This window comes from Bubalus kerabau, chromosome 22, assembly GCF_029407905.1.
Source record: "Bubalus kerabau isolate K-KA32 ecotype Philippines breed swamp buffalo chromosome 22, PCC_UOA_SB_1v2, whole genome shotgun sequence".
NCBI lineage: Eukaryota > Metazoa > Chordata > Mammalia > Artiodactyla > Bovidae > Bubalus > Bubalus kerabau.
Genome location: NC_073645.1, coordinates 21,335,457 through 21,358,750, shown reverse-complemented (window position 1 = coordinate 21,358,750; position 23,294 = coordinate 21,335,457). Strand labels below are relative to the sequence as shown.

General features: G+C 47.7%; 2 protein-coding genes across 2 annotated transcripts; both read right to left on the bottom strand.

Annotated features, from left to right (window-relative positions):
• Positions 1-819: 819 nt before the first annotated feature.
• On the bottom strand, positions 820-23,237 carry HOGA1 (4-hydroxy-2-oxoglutarate aldolase 1). The gene is made up of 7 exons (XM_055560098.1): positions 22,868-23,237; positions 12,221-12,349; positions 11,900-12,027; positions 11,293-11,427; positions 10,926-11,022; positions 9,134-9,267; positions 820-2,251 (listed from the first exon to the last, which is right to left on the bottom strand). The coding sequence occupies exons 1-7, from the start codon at positions 23,076-23,078 to the stop codon at positions 2,102-2,104; spliced, it is 984 nt and encodes a 327-aa protein (XP_055416073.1). The 5' UTR covers positions 23,079-23,237; the 3' UTR covers positions 820-2,101.
• Positions 18,025-19,592, bottom strand: C22H10orf62 (chromosome 22 C10orf62 homolog). The gene is made up of 2 exons (XM_055561059.1): positions 19,504-19,592; positions 18,025-19,187 (listed from the first exon to the last, which is right to left on the bottom strand). Exons 1-2 carry the CDS (start codon positions 19,590-19,592, stop codon positions 18,350-18,352), a joined length of 927 nt encoding a protein of 308 aa, XP_055417034.1. The 3' UTR covers positions 18,025-18,349.
• Positions 23,238-23,294: the final 57 nt, after the last annotated feature.

The window sequence follows — 23,294 nt, the reverse complement described above, 5'->3', positions numbered from 1 at the left end:
TAAAAGTTAGTCATAGATGAGGGTTGGAAACCGAGGGTTGCACACTTTACTATGAAATATCATCTAATTCTGCAAGGTAGGCACATGCAGAATTTAAAAAAAAAAAGAACACAAACAACAACAGCAGACAGGGCTGAGGTTGCCCTAACTAGTGAGTAGCAGAGCTGGGTAGGATTTGTATCTGGGACTTTTTGGCTCCAAAGCACTTTCCCCACTGTACTCATCTTGAACGTCAGGGTGCCCAAGTCCTGAAACAGGTTATCGTCCCACCTGCTGGTTATCTCGGGCAACTCTTTGCACAGTCACCTGCCACTCTAACCCTTTCATATGCACAATCTTATAAGTCCTGAGAGGAAGGTACCATTATTATCCTGCTATCACTGATGAGGTTCAGGGCATTTACATAGTGTTCCAGGATCTTGCTGACACTAAGGCCTCTACAGATCCAAGAATTTAAGCTCAAAGGCTGAGCTCTTCCCCAGTACACCAGCCTGCCTCCCTAGCCCTGACTTTTTGCCCCATTCCTGAACCTGATTCTTCTCAGCCCAGATCCTCTAGAAGTCAACTGTGAGAAGAGCCCAGATGCTAAGCCCCAAGCTTCTAAGTGTCAGTCAGATGCCCAGTTTCTGTTGAAGATTGATACCTTTTATATTCTGTCCTCTAGTCCTTGCCCTAAACAAGGATTTGTTTACCTTTCTTTTTAACCAGAGTAGTTTTTGAAAAAATTCATCTCAGGTTTCCTGCCACTAGTCAGATTATCACTGAATAAGGTTAAACATTTTAGAGAAAAGTGAAAGTGAAGTCGCTCAGTTGTGTCTGACTCTTTGCGACCCCATGAACTGTAGCCCACCAGGCTTCTCCATCCATGGGATTTTCCAGGCAAGAGTACTGGAGTGGGTTGCCATGTCCTTCTGCATAAAAGCAGCCTTTTAAATTAATATGCTAGGTGTTTCTAAATATCTCACTTAAAATGTTTTGCCTCTTACCTCTCCCATGGAAAACTTCAACAAGCTTTTTCCCTAGGACACCAATAATCGAGTGCTTATGTTTGTTCAGTTTCTTAAAGCCTCTCTCAGAGCAGGGAAAAAGCAGACCTTGGGAGCTAAATTGCCTCTAGAAAGGTCTTGATATCTGAGCAGGAAACCTAAGATGTGTGTAACAGTGGAGTGTTAGTCTGTACATAGGCATGCCAATTTAACTTATTAAACTTTATTGCAACAACAAAGTAACTGTTCTTAATAATAAAAGCAGAGTGTGTATAGGCAAGAAGATGGTCTTTACTCAGGTCAAGCCCCCTTTCTTAATGTTTCAGACCTGGGTTGGCTAGCATAGCCTTCTAGAATGTAACATTTATCCACCAGGTGTCATTATTTACCAGTTCTGGTTAAGTCACTGGGCTGTCTCACTGGTAACATTTATCCACCAGGTGTCATTATTTACCAGTTCTGGTTAAGTCACTGGGCTGTCTCACTGGTACACTTGATGGCTGGGATCAAGGCTAGAGACAATATGAGATGAATCAAAATAGATTTAGGAAAGGACTACAGTGTAGCTTGGGGGACTTTCAAAGACCAGTGACAGCTTTCTGATCAGATTTTCGAACCTACCGCGTCTCCTGGAAGGAGTCAGAACTAGGGCTCTCAGAATTACCCCAGCTTCCTACTGCTCTGTGCTGGACACAGGTTTGTACCCTCACGCCTGAGCAGTCTTCCTTCCATTAAAACATGGCCATTCTGTGCCCAACTCCACCCCCTCTCCCCCCGCCCCGCGCCCCACCACACACACACACCCTTCCAGTCTGATTCCTGGTTCAAGGACAGAAAAGCACAGTAGAGAGAGAAATAAGTCATGTTCCTTCCTACATTGAAGGTCTCTAAAGACCCAGATTCCGGGATACAAATAACCAGAGATCAGAGATCATGGGGCTGGGAGAACAGGAAATAAGCATGCCTGGTAGTGCCTGGAGAAAGTCTACCGGGAGGACTGAAGTAAGAAGAGGAGCCTCGAACCCTGAGCCCTCGTCTCCCCCACGCTTTCTTCAGGCTGCCACCACCCGGCAGGAGGCTGAGGTGGGCGTGGTCCGGCAGGCCCCGGCCGGCGCTCAGAGCCACCCGTTGCTGGCGAAGTCCAGGCGCAGCGCCTCCTCCTGGGCGGGGCTCAGCTCCTGCAAGGGGCAGCGGCAGGGGCCTCCGTAGTAGCCGAACCAGTCCATGGTTTTCTTCAGTCCTGGGATCCCGAAGCGCCGGGTCACCTAAGGAGCAGCACCTGTTAGAAGAGACTGGGGAGTCTCTCTCTCTCTCTCTCTCTCTCTCTCTCATACACACACACACACACACACACACTTATAGAACCCAGGCATTTCACTTTCAGAAGGTTAGGGTTCCCACCCTCCTTCCCTAGTAAAGTAACTCTGCCGAATCTATGACACCCAGGGTAGACTGGGAATCCAGAAGGCAGGTGGGTGGGAGAAAACACAGGCCAAAATCTAGAATGAAGGAAGGCGCTTCCTTTGGTTTTAGAGAAATCCACCCCACTGGGGAGGAGACCAGCATTCAGTCCTCAGGCTGAGAAGGGAGAAGGCAACAGTGCTGTGGGTCTGGGGCTAGAGCATCTCCGGTCTACAGCCCAGTTCCCGGGTACCCGACCTGGGCACACGGGTTGCGGGAAATCAGCATGGTCCAGACCTCTACTGTTCCCACAGCAGGGTCCTCCCATCCACCCGTAACTCTTCCCTGATCCCCAATTCCAAATGCTTTCACAGGGAAAACAGTACATCTGTTGTCCAAAGAATAACCTTGTATCATTAACTTATCTCTGAGCAAGTTCACTTGCCTAAAAAAGGAGAGGTCTGCACAACATGATCTCTAAACTTTTCCATTGTAATGGAAGACCTAATTTAAAAGCAGGCATCTTGTTTCTTTGCTTCTAGCATAGCAACTGGCTGTTTCAAGCTGATCAGAAGTGTTAGATTGGTCTTTGATTACTTAAAAAGAAGTAATTATTACTTAATGAGATTTCACTTTGAGGGAAGTAAAACCTTAGAAATACAGGCTTCGTGAAGGGTAAAATTAGAAAAAAGGTTGTTTGGGGTAAAAATAATTGGGAACCACTGATGAATGACTGACATTTAATAACTCTTCACCACTAGAGGCCAGTAGACTTTAGCAAGCTTCCTCCCAGGCCTGGTTCCAGCCATAATATTCTAATAACCTGGGCATGTGTGTGAGTGTGTGTGCTCAGTCGCTCAGTCCTGTCTGACTCTTTTGGATCCTATGGGCTGTAGCCCACCAGGCTCCTCTGTCCATGGGGTTCTCCAGGCAAGAATACTGAGTGGATTGCCATTTCCTCCTCCAGGGGATCTTCCTGACCCAAGGATCAAACCTGCACCTCCTGCATCTCTGGCATTGGCTAGAGGATTTTTTTACCACTGAGCCACTTCGGAAGGCCCAATAACTTGGGCACTTCACCCAAAACCTGAGCAGGGTGGGAAAGACAATGGAAACAAGAAGTACCTAGAAGAAAGCCTTCTTCCACCGTGGGTGTCTGAAGATCTCTGATTTGTCCCTCTTTAGACCCTGAGAAAGGGTGGAATGGTTTGGAGGTAAAAACTATGGAAAGTGCTAAATATAGCCAGGGCAAGAGGTTGGCTGGGTGGGAGGGCAGAGGAAGCACATTGTGTTCAAGCAGGGCAGGGCAATAAGGTGACATCAAGCTGCTCTTGGGGTGGCTGAGCCTACAGCCCAGGCAGCAGAAAGGTGTTCCAGGCATTCCTGAGTGTGTGCCCAGAGCTGGCACAGGATGGGGCACAAAGTGAAGGGTAAGACAAGATGGCACGCCGAGGCAGTAAGCATCCTCTCTTCCCAAGGGGCAGCCCGAGCTGCTTCATCTGTAATATTAGGAGATAAAGAAAGCTACCCCATGTCACAAGAACTGGATGAGAAAAATACCACTATTATAAGCAACAAGGTTCTACTCTGTAGCACAGGGAATTATATTTAATATCTTGTGATTAAACCATAATAGAAAAGAATATGAAAAAGAATATATATGTGTGTATAACTGAGTCACTTTGCTATATAGCAATAATTAACAATGTAATTCAACCATGCTTGGATAAAAAATAAATTTAAAAGATTCTACTATTAGCCCAGACCCCAAGGGGCCTGGAAGCTCCTCCTCTTCCTGTCTGGTGGTATGCAGGCTCTGGGACTTTCTCTCTCACAGGGAGGGGAGTGGGAGAGCAGAGGTCCTGCCCCAGTGGAATGTTGGTATGTATAGTACAGCCTGGGGCCGGATGGGGCTCAGCCTAAAGGACTTTATTCCTACAGTTATTACGACCTATCTATAGGGCGTCCTATGCCAGGAGAGTTTCACAGCCAGGAAAACTCAAGCTTGCCTCCTCAGCTGTCCTTTCTCTACATCTGAATTAATCTGTCCCTTTGAGGTAAAGATGTAAACTGTGAGGGACATCTAGAGCCCGCCCACCACTCTACCTGCCTCACAGGCAAAACTTGACAGAGCACCAAAATACTCAGTCATGAGACAAATATTTAATGCAATATTTTTTAAAACGTAAAAATCAATGCAAAAAAAAGCCCACGATGAGCAAAGAGTCAAAGTTTTAAATAAAGGCAAGATTAACAGAACCGTGCCCAGAATCTTGTAGCCTGAGGCCATTAATTACATGTGCCCCCTATACATGTTTTGCATATTTTTAATGGTAACTTTTTTTTCTAGAAGTAGATTTAGGCTTTCTATGGGGTCGCACAGAGTCGGACACGACTGAAGCGACGTAGCAGCAGCAGCAGTAGCAGCAGATTTAGGGAAAAAAGTTGGTTTGATGTGTTTGCTTCCATTCAAGCCAGGGAAGTAAAATTCTAATAAGTTATGTTTTTGGTATTAAATGGAAAAAGTGTTGCAAATGTTAATGTACCTACTTTAAAATTTTTCAATGTTTTTTCCCAACTACTCTAATATCCTGGGAGGGAAAAATCACCATTTAGAAAACTACCTGAAGAACTTCCCTGCTGGTCCAGTGACTAGGACTCTGGTCTCCCAATACAGGGAGCCTGGATTCAAGCCCTGGACAGGGACTGGATCCCACATGTCACAACTAAGAGTTTGCATGCTGCAGCTAAGATTTGGTACAGCCAAATAAATAAAGAAAACTGCTTAGAGCTTTCACTTCCAGGAAGATGGAATAGGTGTACTTTTCTTTATTTCCCTCAAAAAGCAGAACTAAAAAAAAAAAAAAGCAAAGCCCAGGACATTATATAAAAACCAACATAAAAGTCTGAAAGGCAGAGAGAAGGAATACTGACTAGCGACTTTGGGACCCAAGAAAAACAGCACAGTGCCAAGCTCCTCAGTCTAGACTTGGAGCCAAAGGAGCAGTGACCCTGAAATACCAGTAAGCAGAGACAAGAAAAGCCCCACAAAAGGCTGTCCCCTCTGGTCGAAGACAAGGAAGGGGCAGCTGAGCAAGATGGAGAACTTGTGAACAATAATCACTCTACTCCAGCCAGATCCCGCAGGAGAGTCAGAACTTTGACCACTGCCCACCCCTTAAGGAGGCCACCCTGTCAAACACACTTGAGATGTCAGAGGAGGCCACACGGGGAGCACTTCTACCCCTTCCAGCCAGTGAGGTATCAGCAGAGCCTAGTATGGAATTATTATTATTTTTTAAACTCCCAAAATAGAAACCTCCAGGCCCAGATGGTTTCATTGAAGAATTCTAAAAAATGTTCAAAGATATAATATCAATTTTCATAATCTCTTCCAGAAAACAGAAGAGAAGGGAACATTTCCCAATCAATGAATAAAGCTATTTTTATCCCGATAACAAAATCAAAGACAGTACAGAAGAAAAGAAGCAAAGAAAGAAAGATGGTATACCAATATCTCTCATGAATATAGACAGGGAAATCCCTTGATAAAATATTAGCAAATGGAATTCAGCAATATATAAAAACATTTATACATCGTGCGCCAGTGGAGTTTATTCCACTTGGATACAAGTCTGGTTCAGTATTTAAAAATTATTAATGTAACTCACCATATTAACAGGCTAAAGAGGAAATAAAACACATGATCATATGAATCAATAAAGAAAAACATTTGACAAAAGTTCAACATCCATTTATGATTTTTAAAAACTTTCTGAAAGCTAGAATAGAGGGAGAACTTCCTCAACTTGAAAAAGAGCATCTACAGAAACCTACCTCCCATTGTGCTTAACAATGAAAGACTGAACACTTTTCCTTAAGATCAGAAACAAGTCAAGATGTCTACTCTCACTACTCTTATTCATCTTAGTGCAGGAAATTCTAGCCATTGCACTAAGGCAAGAAAGAAAATAAAAGGCATGCAGATCAGAAAGGAAGAGATTAAAACATGCCCTATTTATGGATGATATGATTGTCTATGTAGAAAATCCCAAGGAATATAGAAAAAAATCTCTTAGAACACATAAGTGAGTTTAGCAAAGTCATATATAATATGAGATAAACAAGCAAAAATCAGTTGGTTCCTATACATACTAGATATAAACATTTTATAGTGAAATTAAAAATACAATATCATTTATAATCACTCAAATATATGAGCCACTTAGGTGTAAATCTCTCAAAACTTGTAGAGGACTTGTGCGCCAAAAGCTACAAAATGCTGACAAAATAAATCAAAGAAGGTTTACATAAATGGAGACATAGCCTATTCAAGGATTTGAAGACAACAAAGTAAAAATGTCAGTTGTTCCCAAATTGGTGTACAAATTTAAGACAATTCCTACTGAAATCCTAGCAAAAGTATTCATAGATATAGATAATATTTTTCTAAAACGTATATGGCAAGACAAAAGATTTAGATTAGTTAAAACAATTTTGGGGAAGAAAAGAACAAAGTAGGAAGAGTCAGTCTAGCTGATTTCAAGATTTATTATACACCTACAACAATCAAGTCTGTGTGGTACTGCAGAGGGATAGATCAATGAGAGAATAGAGAATCCAGAAATAGACCCACACAAATACACCCAGCTGATTTTTGACAAAGGTGCAAAAGTAATTCAATAAAGGAAAGATCATCTTTTCAACAGATGGTGCTGGAGCAAGTGGATATCTACAGGCCAAAAAAGAGAAAAAAAATGAACCTTGATCTAAGTCTCATACGTTTTACAAAAATTAACTCAAAATGGGTCACAGGCTTGTAAAACATAAAACTTTTAGGAAAAAGAAAAGCTTCACAATCTTGTGCTAAGCAGAGAGTTCTTAGACTTGCACCAAAAGCATAAACATAAAAGTAAATATTGATAATTAGAATTCGTTAAAATTAAAAAACTTTTGCTTGGCAAAACATCTGTTAAGAGGATGAGAAGATAAACTACAGACTGGGAGAAGTATTTGCAGATGACATTTTTGACAAAGGATTAGTATCTAGAAGGTATAAAGAACTTCTAAAACTCAACAGTGGAAAAAAAAAATCCAATTGGAAACTGGGTAGGAGACAAAAATAGACATTTCATATAAATGTCAAATAAATACATGATAAAAGTTTCAATAGCATTAGCCATCAGAAAAATGTAAATTAAAGCCACAATGAGATGTCACAACATGCCTATCAGAATGAAAAAAAAGTCACAACACCAAATGCTGTTGAGGATACAGAGAAACTGGGTCACTCATACATTTACACTGATGTAAATACAAAATTGGAGAAGGAAATGACAACCCACTCCAATATTCTTTCCTGTGAAATCCCACAGACATAGGAGCCTGGCAGGCTGCAGTCCATAGGGTCACAAAAGAGTTGGACACAACTTAGCGACTAACAACAGCAAAAATACAAAATGGTACACTTACTCTGGAAAAAAGTTGGTCAGTTTCTTAAAATGATAAGCATGCAAAAATTATACAACCCACTAGTTGTGTATTTATCCCAGAAAAAATGAAAACTTATACTAAAATCTGTTCATGAATGTTCACAGCAGCTTTTAATAGCCCCAAACTGGGAACAACCAGCTATCCTTCAACAGATAAATGGTTAAACAAAGCTGCTTCTGGCCACATTCAATAATAAAAAAGAACTGCTACTTGTGTTTGAATGAATCTCCAGGAAATTATGCTGAGTGAAAAAAAAGCAAATTTCGAAAGGTTCTAGATGAACTTATTCCATTTACATAAGTGTCTTGAACTGATAAAATTACAGAAATGAACATATTTGTGGCTGCCAGGGGTTAAGGAGCGGGGTAGGGGCAGGAGGTGAGTAGGTATGACTATAAAAGACTAGCATAAGAGATCCTTATGGTAATGGAAATATTCTATATCTCGACTATATGTTAGTCAAAATCCTGGTTGTGATATTGTGCTATAGTTTTGTAAGATGTTACCATTGGGGTAAACAGGGTAATGGGTAGATGGAATCTCCCTGTATTGTTTCTTATCATTTCATGTGAATCCACAGTGATACTAGAGTAAAAAGTTTAATTTAAAGTATAAATGAAGACATGTCTCCAGGGACACATGTTTTTCTTTTTGCCTCAGACTCCAGTGTGGCTCAGCACAACATTGCCTGCACTTGACTGGAATTCCAGCTTGCCTCTTCTCCTTGATTTGCCCAACACAGACTCGGGGTACACGGTCTGACTGCAGAATGGATTATTTGAAGACAGGACTCTCCTGGGAAAGCTGGGCTCTGAATACCTCCAGGCTTCCCACGCCTTTATTCAACTGTCGTTCCATTTTTCAGGATCTGGCCCCTTATAAAGCTGACATAAAGGCCCAAGTTTCCCTCTCTCTAGGCACTGTATCTCTAAGTACGGTTCCAGGATTCCCTATGTCACAACCACCTAGGACGTTTGTCTCAGTGACTATTCCTGGGCCTAAAGGAGCAGAATTTTAACCAGCTCCCTGAATGAATTCCAATGCACACTTAAGTTTGAGAACCAATGGGGCTCGAGTTTGTCTGAAGTCAAGATTTTCTGGGGAGGCACAAAGAGTTTCCCACACTGGGATGTTCTCGAAAAGGCCTTTCTGAAGGAGGAGAGACCGAGGAGGGACACCTGTGCCAGCATTGACTCCTGTTCCAACAAGGACACAGACCACCCCCACGCTGGGCCCGCAGGCCGGGAGCTCACCGCAGTGTTTGGCTCGATGAGGCGGTGCTGCAGTTTCTGGGCATCTTCCCATTGCCCTGTGAGGCAGAGTCTCTCCAGCTGGCACACCTGAGCCCCCAGGACATTGGCCAGGGCACACACGCCCCCCACAGCTCCTGCCACAGGGTAAAAGGCAGAATATCAGCCTGAGGCTCCTCTCGAAGAGAATTCCAAATCCTGCAGCACCTCTTTGTTCTGAGAGTTAGGCTGCGGATTTTTAGGCCACCGGTGAGCCACATCTGAGACACAGTCTGTGAGTTTACGGAGTACAGATTTCCAGAGAGACCCTTGCCAGCATATTCAAAATAGAATCCCACAGGCTGAGGGGCAAGGAACAGAACCTGAAGGCTGACTCAAGGATGGTTCCTTTCCCTCATCCCCCTCTCCCCCACGGTCAAGTCCCATCTGCCAGTTGGCACCTCCACACTCCTGCAATTGCCCCCTGACTCATCAGCCCTGGAAGGAGATGGCATGAATGGCAAGCCTCTGGTCTATGGAAACTGTATTCCCCCCAGTGAATTCAGCCTGGGACAGTCGTGGGGGAGGAGAATGAGCACTAGACTTAGTCAGGAGACCCAGCGTTTCCTCCCATTGGCTGTGTGAACTTAGACATGTCATCTAACACTTGCCGGTCCTCTTTGCTCTCATCTGGGCAATGGAAACGGGCTGGCTGTGATCTCGGAAGTTCTGCCACTTCTGCCGGCCTGTTTAGTGTGATTGCAAAGCTAGTTAGGAGTGACTCAAAGCAGAGTGGCCTCAAGACTGGAGACAGAGTGGGCATTTCTCATGAGTGAATGTAACTGCTGTTTATCAAAAGCCTACTGTGTCAAGGGCTATGACAGACACAGGGCCAATGCTCTCTAATCCTCACATCTCCCTGCTTTGCCGAGTAAGAACTCAGGCACAGAGAGGTCGTTTACCTTGCCTGGTGGTACTCAGTGAATAAATGGCAGAGCTCAGATTCCAGCTTAGATCTCCAGCCTGCAGAGCCAGTGTGATTTCCATCTACCACTCACGAAGGAAGCATAAATGTGTCTCCTGTAACTGTCCCCTTTAGAGACTGTGACAGGGCAGAGGGGAGTTATACAGAACCTATATCACAAGCCAAAATCTGCAGAGACCAGAGAGAACATGAAGCAGCATTGTCCCCTGCATCGCTGGAAAAGTAACTCAAATCTCAAGTCACTGGGGCTTCAGCTGATGGGAGCAGGTGCTCCCTCCCCTCCGGGGCCCAAATCCAGTCTGAACTCAGGGACCTTGACCCCAAGCAGACAAGAGCACTTGGTCTAAATGGTAACATTCCTAGGATCCTAGACTGCAACAGAGTCTGATCAGTCAGCTGAAGATCCCCAGGCCAACCCTGCAGGCCTAACAATTAATTCTGGCCTGGGCCAAGGGAGAGAGGAAAATGCACTCCCAGACTGGTGGGAAGCACCCCAAGGCCTCTGCCCTTAGAGGATAATTTACAAGGTGAGATTAAAGGAGCTAAATTTGTCACCTAAGCAGGGAGCTTGGGACTTAGAACAAACTGCAGGCATCCCCACTACAGGCCAGGGGATTGTTCACGGCCACCCTCCTCCGCCTAACAAGGTCACTTAGAAGCATCCACTATTCAGATAAGTAAGTGGTGAGACATATCTCTGAGGTTTCCCAGCAGGCAGGCTGGCAAAAGCCCCCTGTCCACACAGTCCTGGCCTTCAGCGTCTTTCCCAGCAGAACCTAGCTGCCTGTATCATGACCACTCGTCACAGTCTGAGAGAAGTGGGAGGCCTACCTACGGCATAGCTGGCCAGTAGGAAGCCAGCCGATCCAGCCAACACCTGGAAATCCTGACTCCTGGTCTTGTGAACAATCAGCCCAATCCTGGTGACCTGTAATAACGGCCAAGCTAGTGTGAGAGCTGCGCCCACAGGCTCTGCTGCCAGCCTGGCTGGGGGCTGGGGGCTGGGCAAGTGTGGGAGAATGAGAGTCGAGGTCCCAGAGAGATGCTCCCCTTGATTCAGATGAACCCCAGAGAGCCCAGAGGACAGAGGGAACCCACCCCAGAGCCCAGGACTGAAGCAGATCCTAGAGCTGCCCTGAAGTCGGTATCAAAGGAGAAGAGAAGGAGGAGTCCCTGGCCAAGGGCCACTGCCACTCACATCACCCCCGCTGTCCTTGATGCCCACAATATTGGGGTGCTGGGAAAGCGTGACCACCGCATCCACTGGCAGGTCCAGCCCCGTGTTGGCTGGGACGCTGTACAGCACCACAGGAACTGGAGACAGGTCAGCCACCTGAGGGGTGCAGAGAAGAGAGGGGAGGCCAGCTGCCCCAGGCCTGAGGCGGCGGAGCCTGGCTCTGTGCAGGACTGCCTGGACCGGCCCACCTCCTGGATGAGAAGTCACAGAGCTGGGCACCCTGATTGCAAGCACTGATCCTGGGTGATACTTAAGAGTGCTTTCTGTGTGCCAGGCACAGCTCCAAGTCCTTTTCGTTTTGATTGATCTAATCCTCCCTGGAGGAAGATTCATTATTCCTCCCATTTGAGAGGGGCGGGAAGAGCGACACCGCAGGGTTAGGTCAGTTGCCCACAGTCACACAGCTGGTACCTGGTGGTGTCCCTCCCCTCTCCCAAGCTGCCATTTATGGGAAGTCAGCTCACCACTCTGCTCCTAGCTTCTCTCCTCCCCTCCCTGGGCAGAATCTCTGCTCCACCCAGCTTCCTCTGGGCCCAGGCCTCAAACCCACACCCCTACCTTAACCCACCTTGGTGTAGTGGTGAATGAGGGCGGTGCTGCTCATGCGGCCACGATAGTAGCAAGGGGTCACCACCATGGCGGCGTCAGCCCCGACCTGGGCCATGCTCACCGTCATCTCCACCGTGGCCTGAGTAGCTACAGGAGAAAGAAAGAAGTCTTCGCTACAGGCCATGGTGGGCGAGGGCAGGAGGGAGTGGACCAGACTAGGACCGAGGCAAGCAAGAGACGCAGAAGAGATAGAGCAAGACCTAGACTGAACCCAGCTCCAGGCCAGGGAGCCAGCCCCCACACCCAGCCACCGCCAGGCCCAGGCACATTCAGGCCTCACACTCGCAGCCGGAGCCGGCCAGCAGGAGCTTGCCCTTGGGCAGGGCCTGGCGTGCGCGGCTCACCACCTCCAGGCGCTCACTGCTGGTCAGGAAGGGGAACTCGCCATTGGAGCCCTGGACCACGAAGCCTGCAAGAGAAGCAACACCTTACCATCTGCTTGTGAAAAACTGGCCGTTGGTCTTAACTCACCCAGGTTCCTATCTCCCCATCACCACTGTTTTTCGTACATTTCCTTCCCATCTTTGTCCTGAGACAGGCAGAGTGTTGTACCCTGTTGCAGTGACAGTGTTCACACCATTTTTTTGTTTTAATGAGATATTTCAGATACCAAAAAGAATAGATAATAATATAATCCACATCAGTGTACCCAGTACCCTCGACAACCTCCCCCCATCTCTTCCTCATCTCTGGCCTGTCTCAAGTGTTCATGGTTCCCATTCGTGTTGCTTTACCCTTAAAACACAAATCTAGAGCCATAAACAATATATAATAGGTTTTTTGCCTATTAAGACTATAGAAATGGAATCACATAATCTTCTGCTCTTTGCCATTTTTGCTCACCATTATGTTTTGAGCTTTGTCCACAGCAGTACAGAGAGCCCTGATTCATTCATTTTCATTGCTATATAATACTCTCTTGTGAAGTTAGACCACAACTTAACTTTTCATTGTCCTTTTGACATTTAGACTATTTCCTATTTTGCTATTATAAACAATGCTGAAACCAACAGTTTAAGAGTTTCTCTCAGTTTAGAGACTCAGGTGTGTAATGGCTGAGTCACAGGTAAATGCGCTTTCACGTGCCAGACTTCTAGTCAGCCAGTCCATATGCAGCAGGACTAGAAAAAACTGTGAGTGCTCATTCACATCCATACTGAGTACTGTCAGAACAAATTCTTGCCAATTTTCTGGATGAAAAGTGGCATCTCATTATTTTATTTTGCATTTCCTGTTTTATCCAATTTGTGAGGTTTCTAACATTAGAGGTGTCAAATCATTTCATATCCACAAGAGACCAGTAGAACTGATGCTCTTCAGCTGAATCTAAAGGGAATGCAAAGCCATTTTCCTCTCAGCTTTTTTCATTCAACTTTCTCTTTCCTCTTCTTTCTCCTCTCCATCCCATCCCAAATTTTTTCCCTTAAATGTAGCATACAATACACGAAGATTATTAATAAATAGAAGACTATTGGGGAGAAAGGAAAGAAAGTGGGGGCTATATTAATATACAAAATCGCTGCCATACAGTTCTGACAGATATCTGATTTGGAGGTTCCTGACAGTCAAAGCTAAAAGGGAAATGTAGTCAGCTGACAGATATGTAGAAATCAAGATAAAGCAAAGCAGCTGCCCTGGAGAAACACAGATTTTCCTGGCACTGGGACCGAGAAAGATTGTTCCTGTGAGTCATCCTTAAGGGGACACAGTGTTGGTGGGGAGTCAGCTTTACACCACAAGGCTTTCTCTGTGCTGTTCACTATCCCATCAAGTCCACTGAGCGGGCTGCCAGGAGAACTTCCTGGATACTTAGCATTTCTCCCCCAGTTTCGTGTCTTGGTAACATTGCAGAGAACATCTGGAGGCAAATAGCTTTCTGCTTCTGTCAGTCAGATCATCGCCTCAGCATCAGTTCCTCCATGTCAGGCTAGGAGCCCATGGTAGAAGCCTTCTTCTGTCCCAGTGATTTCTCAGTGGATCATCCCACTCGCAGAGTTGCCAACCCCAGAGAGGGCTCCAGTCCAGCCATGATAGGACCAGTAACCTCGGGCTAAGGATTTAGAGGTCAAGCTTCTGCTCCTGCCTCCCCAAGCCCTCTTGAAGGGGCTTTTTGATTCAGACATGTCTCCAGCCATGGTCACTCACTCGCAAGTCCCCTTTCATTCTGGTGGCCAAATCCAGAAACCCCCATGACCCACAGGTGGACTTGGCCTAAACCGCAGGACAGCTGGGTCTTGAGCTTGGCCGGGGGTGGGAGCAGGTGGCCGAAGCAGGCCCCGTGCTCCAGGCTCCTAGTGGCCTCTCCTCGTTTTACTTAAGGGAGCATCCAACCCAGACCTGACTCTCAAGAAGGCAGTGAGTCCAGGCTGGGGAAGAGGAAGTGTGATACACCCAGGCAAGCACTGGACTCAGGCCCCTCTGGCTGTTGGGCAAGTTACATCCCTCTCTGAGACTCCAGACAATAAGGGCACTTTAATCCTATCTTATAGAGCTGTCTTAAAGGCTCAAATGAGAAAATGTATGAGAAAAAAACCACTCTGAAGTCTGTGAAGTGATACTGCAAAGAACCCCCTCCTTTTCCTTGACCAGATGTCCAGGTTCAGGCCCAATGTGCGGCTGGGTGTGGAGTCGGGGCTAAAGAAGAGGAAAGACCAGAACTCTGGATGGGTGGCGAATGAGGAAAGTGAGCGCTGGGGAAGCAGGGAGCAGCAGAGTTGGCAGCCAGAGCCCAAGTTTAACTCCGAGTGTGGCCCCTTGCCAGCTTGGAACTCTTGAGCAAATAGCTTAATCAAACTTCAGCTTCCTCAACTGAAAAATGGGGGTAATTTTAGTGTCCTTTTTAAAGTTATGTGGTTTAAGTGAGATCCTATTTACAAATGCCTACAATAGATAGAACCCAGCACTTAAGTAGCTATAGTCATTATGGAGTCAGAGGAAGTGCTCAAGCCTTAAAACTGGAAGATGGCAACTTTCAGTCTGAGGAGGGGGACAGTGGTTGGTATGGGAGGGGAGGCTGCATTCAGGGACCACTCAGCCCCTCCAGCTCTGAGAGGAAAGAGGCTCATATCAGAAGCTTCTCTCCCTTGCCGCATTGTTACTCTGGGTGCTCTAGGAGCCAATGTGGCCTGATAAGGGGAGGTGGGTGGAGGCTGAAGACACACAAGCAACAGGGTGACTTACTGTGGCCAAGAAGAAGCACAATATTTTTTATGTAAGGAGCTTCCCCAGTCAGTATTATACACCTTGGCCCATCATCATTGCCACCTCCTCCAAGAAGTCTTCCTGGAATCCAGTCTTCCCTGAGCATGTTTCCTCTGAACTTCTCTTGCCTGTTCCTAGTCCTTGCCTGCTGTCTACTCAAAAATGCACGGAGATCCTCAGAATCCTTCAACCTCCCTTACCCCGACCTGTTGGGACTAGGAAAAATTTCTCCAACTGGCCTCTGCTGTGAAATGAGGAAATTGAACAGACATTGTCCTAAGTCCTCCTTGGCTTGGGACTTTGGAGTCACTTTTCAGGCTTTTCCTCCTCCCCTTTGCTGATCTCTCAACACTCCCTTCCAGCCAAACTGACTGTCAGAGCCCCCAGACACACGACCATCTTCGTGCGGTACGCCTTTGCTCCTGCTCTTCCCTCTGCCCAGAACACCTCCTTAGTTGCAGCCCCCCATGTGCTGCAAGGACCTTGAAGCCTTCCTCAAGCCCCCTCCCCACTGGACTCCACGGTGTTTTGTCCTTGCTCAGCACTAGTCTAGAAGAATCTAGGTCAAGGACGGCATCTGCCTCATTTTGGCCTCCTCTGTGACACCTAGCACGCTGCCTGTGGACCTATGCGTTAACAATTGGTAGTATAAAAGAAAAATCATCCCAAACCTGGTCTGGGGCAGAACTTTTTTGCATGATGTAATTCATAACCTCCCACTAGGAAGAAAGGAAAGTTCCTGATGAAATGCTGAAGCAATTTCCTAATGAGTTTTAATGGAATTAAGCCTTGATCTGGGAAACCAGCCACCCCCCACCCCCCAGCAGACTCTCAGGCAAGAGGCTAGTGACTGTTAATTTTTCTTTGTATCTAGTCTAACAATGATTTAACCATTCTCCTTTCTTATAAAAAATATCCTCACCAAGAGTTTATACTTGAATTGGTTCCTTAGAAGCTATTTTCCTTCAAGTACAACTGTAGTAAAACTTGGACATGAGCTCATAACTGAATTGTCCAATAATTTTTTGACTTTTAACTTGAACTACCTTCAGATTTACAGGAAAGCTGCAAAAATGGTACAGAGGATTTCTATACGTCCCTCCGTCATCGTACCTAACTAGAGAACAGTGATCAAAACCAGAGAGTGAACATGAGTACAATACGAACTGCAGACCTTATTTGAAATTTTTGCCAGTTTGAAACATTTTATTTTTTTTATTTTATTTTTTTTTTAGTTTGAAACATTTTAAAAGCTAAGATTCCAAAGTCATAATTAGCTAATCTGAAATTTTAGGTATTAAGTTTTTAATAAGGGATTTAAGGTCTTTCAGATAAATGTACATATTTTAACAATCATTTTCAGAAGCCAAAACTCACTGCTTTTGGTTTCTGTCTGATTAGCATCTTCCAACATTTTCCAGGAGGATTGGCTCCATTTTTTTCCTAATTAAGATTTTTATTATGAAGTACCTTTCCTTCTCCAATGAAGTACCTTACACACACACATATCAACGTTTATATAGTCACTGATTAGTAGTGTCAGAAATATTCAAATACTCCTAACTGTGCTCCATAAAGTCACAATTGACAACATCTAGAGTGTTTATGGATTTATCCATTCTTTGCAATGATTCTAGGCACCTCCTTCCTGGAGTTTGAGGCCCACAGTTTGGAAACCACTGGTTCATCCATAATAGATACAAATGGTAAGAAATGCCTATGTAAAGGAGACACTGGGGGTTAGACAGTGCCCTGTAGCTGACTTCTCTCAAGTTTCCTGGGGAAGACAGCTGTCTCCCTTTAACAGCTTAACAGGGAGGTCCCCATTTGCCCCCAAAATGGCTTCTTGGGACCCAGAAAGAGAAGGTAGGGAGAGTCCCAGGCTTGCGGGTCTCTTGCACAGAGTATGTCAGGACATGTGGGAAGAGGACAGGGACAATTATGAGAGACAACAGTTCAGGGGACAGTGGGCCTCAGACCAGGGAGCAGCACAGGGCAGGGATTAGGGGTACGGGCTTTGGAGTCAGGCCACGCTGGGCTCTGACCCCAGCAATATCCACCTACTGTCTATGCCACCTCTGGGAGGATTACACCTCTGAGCCTCACCTGCAAAGTGGAGATAACATAATACCTTCCTCTTGGGTCTGTGCCGTAATATGACACAGAGCGTGGCATGTACTAAAAACTTAAAAAAAGGTGGTGGTTGGAGAGAGGGATTTCCCTGGTGGCCCAATGGCTAAGACTCCACACTCCTAATACAGGGGGCCCAGGTTCGATTCCTGATCAGAAACTAGAGCCCAGATGCCGCAGCTAAAGATCCCACATACTGCAACTAAGACCTGGCACAGCCTAAATAAATAAATATTAAAAAAATTTTTTAAAGGCAGGGGAGCGATTGTAGTATGAGGAGCAATGTGGCTACTTAGTAGTACTGCAGGAGTGGCAGCCCCAGCCCCAGGCACAGCAGCATAAACCAGGAGAGAGAGTGCATAGCCCAATACCGTGGCTCTAACGGTAGCTGGTGGGGAGGCACCAGCACGATCCCAGTGGGGGAGGGGAGAGAGCAGCACCAAGAGGACTGTAGACCTATATCCCACCCCTACTTACTTCCAACCCGCGCTGTTCTTCCCCGCACCTCCCAGCTCCTGGCTGCTTCCTCCTCCTCTGGCGGCAGCAGGTTAGCGGCAGTTGAGCCCTGTGGAGACTTCCCATGCCCAGAACCTAAGACCCCAGAAGCTAATTTAGGGATCCTTGAATCAGCCTACCAGAAGAGGACTTGGGAGGAGGAACACTCTCCCCAGAGGCCCACCCAGACCCGGGGCTGGCCACAGAGCCTCCAGACTCAAGAGTAAGGGTATGCAAGGCTTTATTGGCTCAGCTCAGGCATTTGGCATCAGTGTGCTGATCTCGGCTGCTCCTGGGATCTGCCTCTCCCATTTTCTCTCAGGCGTTCTTCAGGGGCCTGTGAGTCTGCCTCAGTTACCTCAATTCTCCCCAGCTCTCCCTCATCAGGGGCCATCAGGGGCAGACCCCACTCATGGAGCTGAAGGGGCCCGGGACCCCTTGTAGGGGGCCTGAGGAAGAAGGCACTTGGGCAGCAGCATCTTACTCTGGGCCACATAGGTTGCCCCATCAGAGAAATGGGCCACACAGAATGCCTGTGTTTGTGTGCCAGCCCTGCGGGGGGAAGGGGCATCTCCATCTGTGGTTAGGTGGCTTTAAAGGGGTGGTAGCCCTGGGGGCTGCGGTTGGGCAGGCTGTGGGACTGGTGGTTTGCATAACCCTGGTGGCCATGGCGGCAGTGGCTGTGGTAGGTGTGCGTGTGGTTGGCGCCAGCTACGGTGGATTCCTGCTGGGTGAGGAAATTCCCCTTCAGCTTCATCTCCACCTCCTCGAGGGCCTTCAGCTCCTCCTGGTTGATGTCCTTGGTCTCCAGGTGGCCCGAGTTCTGGCAGGCTGTGGCCCGTTGCAACATGGAGTTAGCCAGCTGCTGCCCCTTGGTGTCAATCTCCTTGGTACAGGCTGCCACGGCGGCCCACGTGGCCTCCTCCGCGGACGAGGACTTCCCAGACTCCTTGTGGGTCTCTTTGGTCACGGAAGTCCCAGACATTCTCTGCTTGCTGGTGAAGGACTCCCGGTGAAGGGCCATGCCCTCATCTCCTTGCCGCGTGGTGAAGGTCTCCACGCGAATCGTGGTGCTGGCCTCCCCGCTGCCACTGTCCGGCTGCGGAGCAGCGGCGGAGCTGCTGGGCCCAGCGGTGTTGAGGCAGGCAGTGTTGCTGGCGGCCAGCTTCTCCTCGGAAAGACGGCTAAAGTGCGATTTGATCCAACTCTCATCATTCAATTTTTCACTGTCTGTTGGCTCCTGCACCTCTTGTGTGGTCTCAGAATCTGTCTTCCTTTTCCTCTTCCTCTGCATCCACAACACAAGGCCTCCACATCCCAGTAATAGGGTGGTCCCCAGCACCACCCTGCATGATGGTTGCTGGATGAGCTCCAAGAAGGGCTCCAGGACCCCACGCCAGGCGGGCAGAGCTAAGAGCACACTGGGAGTGGGGGAGCCCAGATGGTCTGGTTCATGCTTGAAAGGACAGGCTCTCTGAGGGTGTCTGGCAGGCAGGCCCCCCACTGCACCCTCCCTAGGATGCCCCTCCCGCCTCAGCAATGAACCTCATTGTGAGGAAGGTGGTTGAGGGGCGGGGTGGGGAGAGACCACACAATCCTTTACGTCCAACCTGACAGGAATGGCCTGAGGCCTGGGACCTTTCTCCCACTCTGCCAGCTGTTCCTCAAGTCGGTAAAAGAGTAACTTCCCCAATTCTGAGTCCCTTCTGCCTCCTGCTTGGGATCTATTCTGCAAACCAGGCCTTCTTATCCTTTAGTCTTTGGTTTCTTTTCGTCCTCATCTGGTGTTCCCCAAGGGACAGAGACTGCTGGGTCAAGCTGGCCATGGTTGAAGGGCCTTCTTGACTGGGCTGGCATCCATTCCTTGTTGCCTAAGCCTCGTGTCTCCCCCCATGCGAGGCCTACCGCACTGTTGGCTCAGAGCATTCATTCCATCTCCACTTGCAGCCACTAGCCCCATTACAGAGAGGGCCCAGAAGAAAAAGAGAGGGGCTCATTCTGAAGTAACATGAGGTCACAATTGGGCTGAGAAGGCAGAAAACACAGAATAGGCGACTTCACCCAGCCCCAGATCCCTGGGGCTCTTTCAGGATGGGGGCTGCTACCTCTTGCCTTAGTGATGCCCCTGCAAACCCAGACTTTGCCCCTACTCCTGACTCCCCTGTAAATGCGCACAGCTCAAGTGATGAATGGGTGGGCTGGCTGGCCAGGCTCTTGTAGTTACAGACAACCGAGAGTCTGGCCCTGAATCCCAAATTATACCCAGGGCCTCTCAGGGTAGACAGGCCTGGGTCACTCCCAGAGACATATAGCACATTTTTTTTAATGCCAAAATACAGTTATAAAAATTGTGATATTTTAAACAAAATATTTTATCTAACAAACGAATGGCTTCAATATACACAAAAATATTAATATGACACATCACAAGAATCCATGGACTTGCCTACATAATAAGGGAATAAGACAGAAGCTTCAAGTTTTATGAGGAACATCATCTCTCTGCTCCTGCTGGAGTAGTTCTGGGGTAATCCACTAACCTCATTTGGAAATAACAATTCAAAGTTCATTTTTGAGGTTGTTTGTGGGCGTGAGTTCAGGGACAAATGGCCCTTCTGCAAAAACCCCTCTCTTTTTTCTTTGGTTATAAGTTTTATTTAAATGAATATTCTTTATTCAAATAATGCAAATTAACAATGCTAAATAAATAATAAAAAGTTTCAGGGAATGTCTTCCAGAAGAATCTCTTAACTGTTCACTGATTCCTCAAAGACAGGTTCCCATCTCTTTATTTGGTTTTATTCTATCTATATTTGCTCAGTCATGACCAACTCTTTGTGACCCCATGGACTGTATCCTGCCAGATTCCTGTGTCCATGGGATTCTCCAGGCAAGAATACTGGAATGGTTTGCCATTTCCTTCTCCAGGGGATCTTCCCGACCCTGGGATCAAAGCCAGATCTCCAGCATTGCAGGCAGATTCTTTACCATCTAAGCTACCCAGGCAGCCTATTGATCATCTCCTTTTTGGAGAACCTTTAATTCATTGCAGGACGCCGTGGCAATGGGATGTGTGATGGTGCCCTCCCCTGCCCCTGAAACCTGGGCTGCAAAAAGAGGCAAAGATCCAGCAAGAGAGACACAGATTTTCGAGCTAAAGTGGCTCATTGCCCCTTTCCCAGGCATTCTGACTGCATCCTGGGAGCTGTGACAGGGCCATTATAGCCCAATATTCTCTGTGCCAGGGCCTCAAGTTTGGGCTCCTTAGAAGAACTGCATTGAACGCTGTGGCCCAGTTCTCATTCTAAAATGAGGAAACCGGATTAGAGAGTTTCAGTGGTTTTTCCAAGGTCGTAACAGGCAGAAACATACTCCTACAAGTCTTCTAACCCCGGATGTTGGGTTCTTCCGCACAGCGCCCTGCTCCCACGTGTGTGGGGGTAAGAGAGAGCTGAGGTGAGAGCTGATGCCTGTGTAGGTTGTATGGGAAATGGACCGGTGGCTAGTCTGCCAGTCATGGCAGCCATGCTCCCAGGCACCCCAGTACCCCCTGCAGCAGTGAGTGGGGTAGGGGAGGGGAAGGAAGGGTGCAGAGAAGAGTCTGGGGTGCACACAGACCCCAGATCAAAGTCCACCCTCCCCACCCCTGCACTAGAGTGTCCTTGAACCTGGGAGGTGAGGCCCAGTCTTCTCTCAGAGATTCAAGGAGCTTCTTACTTTGCTTCAAGAGAATCAGGCCTCAGCTCAAACCTTCAGGCCCCAGTAGAAATATCCTTTGTGTCACTGCTCAAAGTGGGCATCCACAGGGCACTCACTGTGTCCTAGGGAAGGGTCACATCGCCTGAGCACAGAGATATGAAAGGGGTCTCCGTTAGGCCAGCGGGTGCTGTCACAGTGCGTCTCTGCCCGCAGTGGCGATCATACTGTTATTCTAATCAGCGCCATCCTTGGAGTCCATACCTGCTAATGTATATCACCCTCCACAGTTTACAGCATGATCTCACTTGCATCCTCTCAGATTTTTCTCCCAACCCTCCTATGATGTGGCCATTATTACTCCCACATGTCAGATGGGGCAACTGAGGTCTGGAGAGATTTATCTCACAGCTAAGCCAGTGGTTGAGCTGTGGTTTGAATCGAGAGTCCATGTTCTGAACTGCTCCACTGTATCACCCCGGTCAGAACCACTCCATTCCCAAGTTGGTGCTGTGTGTGCTAAGTCACTTTAGTTGTGTCCAGCTCTTTGTGACTCCATGGACTGTAGCCAGCCAGGCTCCTCTGTCCATGGGATTCTCCGGGCAAGAATACTGGAGTGGATTGCCAGGCCCTCCTCCAGGGGATCGAACCTGTGTCTCTTGTGTCTCCGGCATTGGCAGGCAGGTTCTTTACCACTAGCGCCACCTGGGAAGCCCTGGGAAGTTGGGGCTGACCAGGGTCCATTTGTTGGAATCTGGTCTGGGGCGGGGGAATTCATCGGTCGGCAGTGGAGTAAGCTGAATGTGACCATGCAGCCTGACCTGAGTTCAAATCCCACCTAAGCCATTTATTAGCTGGAGTGACCTTGGGCAAGGGATCTCATCAGTGTGAGCTCCAGCTTCCCGGCTGTAAAATGGGGCGACTGTCAGCACTGCCTGGGGCAACTGCCATGGGTGCCAGATCGAGGTGGGTGGGGCAGGATGATGGGCGGGACTTGCCCCTTCTGTCTTCATTTATTGTGCCTGGGCTGCGTTGCATGTTGAGTGTCACAAATGTGATCTGTCCCTGATCTCAGAGAGGGGAGGCCCCTGTGTAAAGGGAGAAATGAGTCAGAGGGTGCAGAACAGGAATTAATCTGGCCAAAGAAGGCTTTGCCCAGAAGAGGGTGCTGACAAGGCTTTGGGGGAGATGATCTTTATTCCAAGATCACAGGCCAGCAGTTAGCTTCCTGTCTGCCTCCTGACCCCAGACCAGTGCCCCCCTGTTCCTCTCCTGTAATGCAATGACCCCCAGGGTACCCGACTGTCCGTGAACAGCTCCACAGAGCCTGTGTACCCTCCTCTGGTCACTGGCTGAGGGGTCATTCACACCCCTCCAACTCCCCCAGTGGACAGACCCCACTTACCTCGGAAGGGAAGGGTGCCCAGTTTATGCAGATTCTCCTCCAGTTTCCCATAGTCCACCTCGGCCGTGGCAGTGAAAGGGGTGGTCACAGGCGGGTAGATGCCTGAGAGGTCCATCCTCCTGCCCTCCCCTGAGGGCCAGCCCCCCAGGGTCCTGGACAAGACCCTGCTCAGCCCTAGCCTCACAGAGGACCAGACTCGGGGGACCAGCATCTCTGCAGGAGGCTCAAGATCAAGCTGGTCTCTGCCCTCGGGGGATGCTGGGTTTGGACTCTTTCCTACCCCTGTTAATGATCAACGTTCTGAGTTAAAAATTTGCTGCCCCCTGCCCTGACTTGTTGGCCCTCAGGCAGGCCCAGGCTGGGTGTTTCCAGGGTCAGAGGCTAGGCCTATGGTTCCAGGGAGGTCCTCCCCCCTCCTAGAGAGCCT

Bases quoted from the DNA above. Each gene is read 5' to 3' on its own strand.
- HOGA1 (XM_055560098.1), bottom strand. From the start codon at position 23,078: ATGCTGGTCCCCCGAGTCTGGTCCTCTGTGAGGCTAGGGCTGAGCAGG. The intron at 11,428-11,899 runs GTGGGTTAAGGT...TGCACCCCTCAG, and splicing joins TCATTCACCACTACACCAAG to GTGGCTGACCTGTCTCCAGT. The intron at 2,252-9,133 runs GTGAGCTCCCGG...GCTGCTCCTTAG, and splicing joins TCATCGAGCCAAACACTGCG to GTGACCCGGCGCTTCGGGAT.
- C22H10orf62 (XM_055561059.1), bottom strand. From the start codon at position 19,592: ATGGCCAGCTTGACCCAGCAGTCTCTGTCCCTTGGGGAACACCAGATG. The intron at 19,188-19,503 runs GTTTGCAGAATA...CCCCACTCCCAG, and splicing joins CTAAAGGATAAGAAGGCCTG to TGTGCTCTTAGCTCTGCCCG.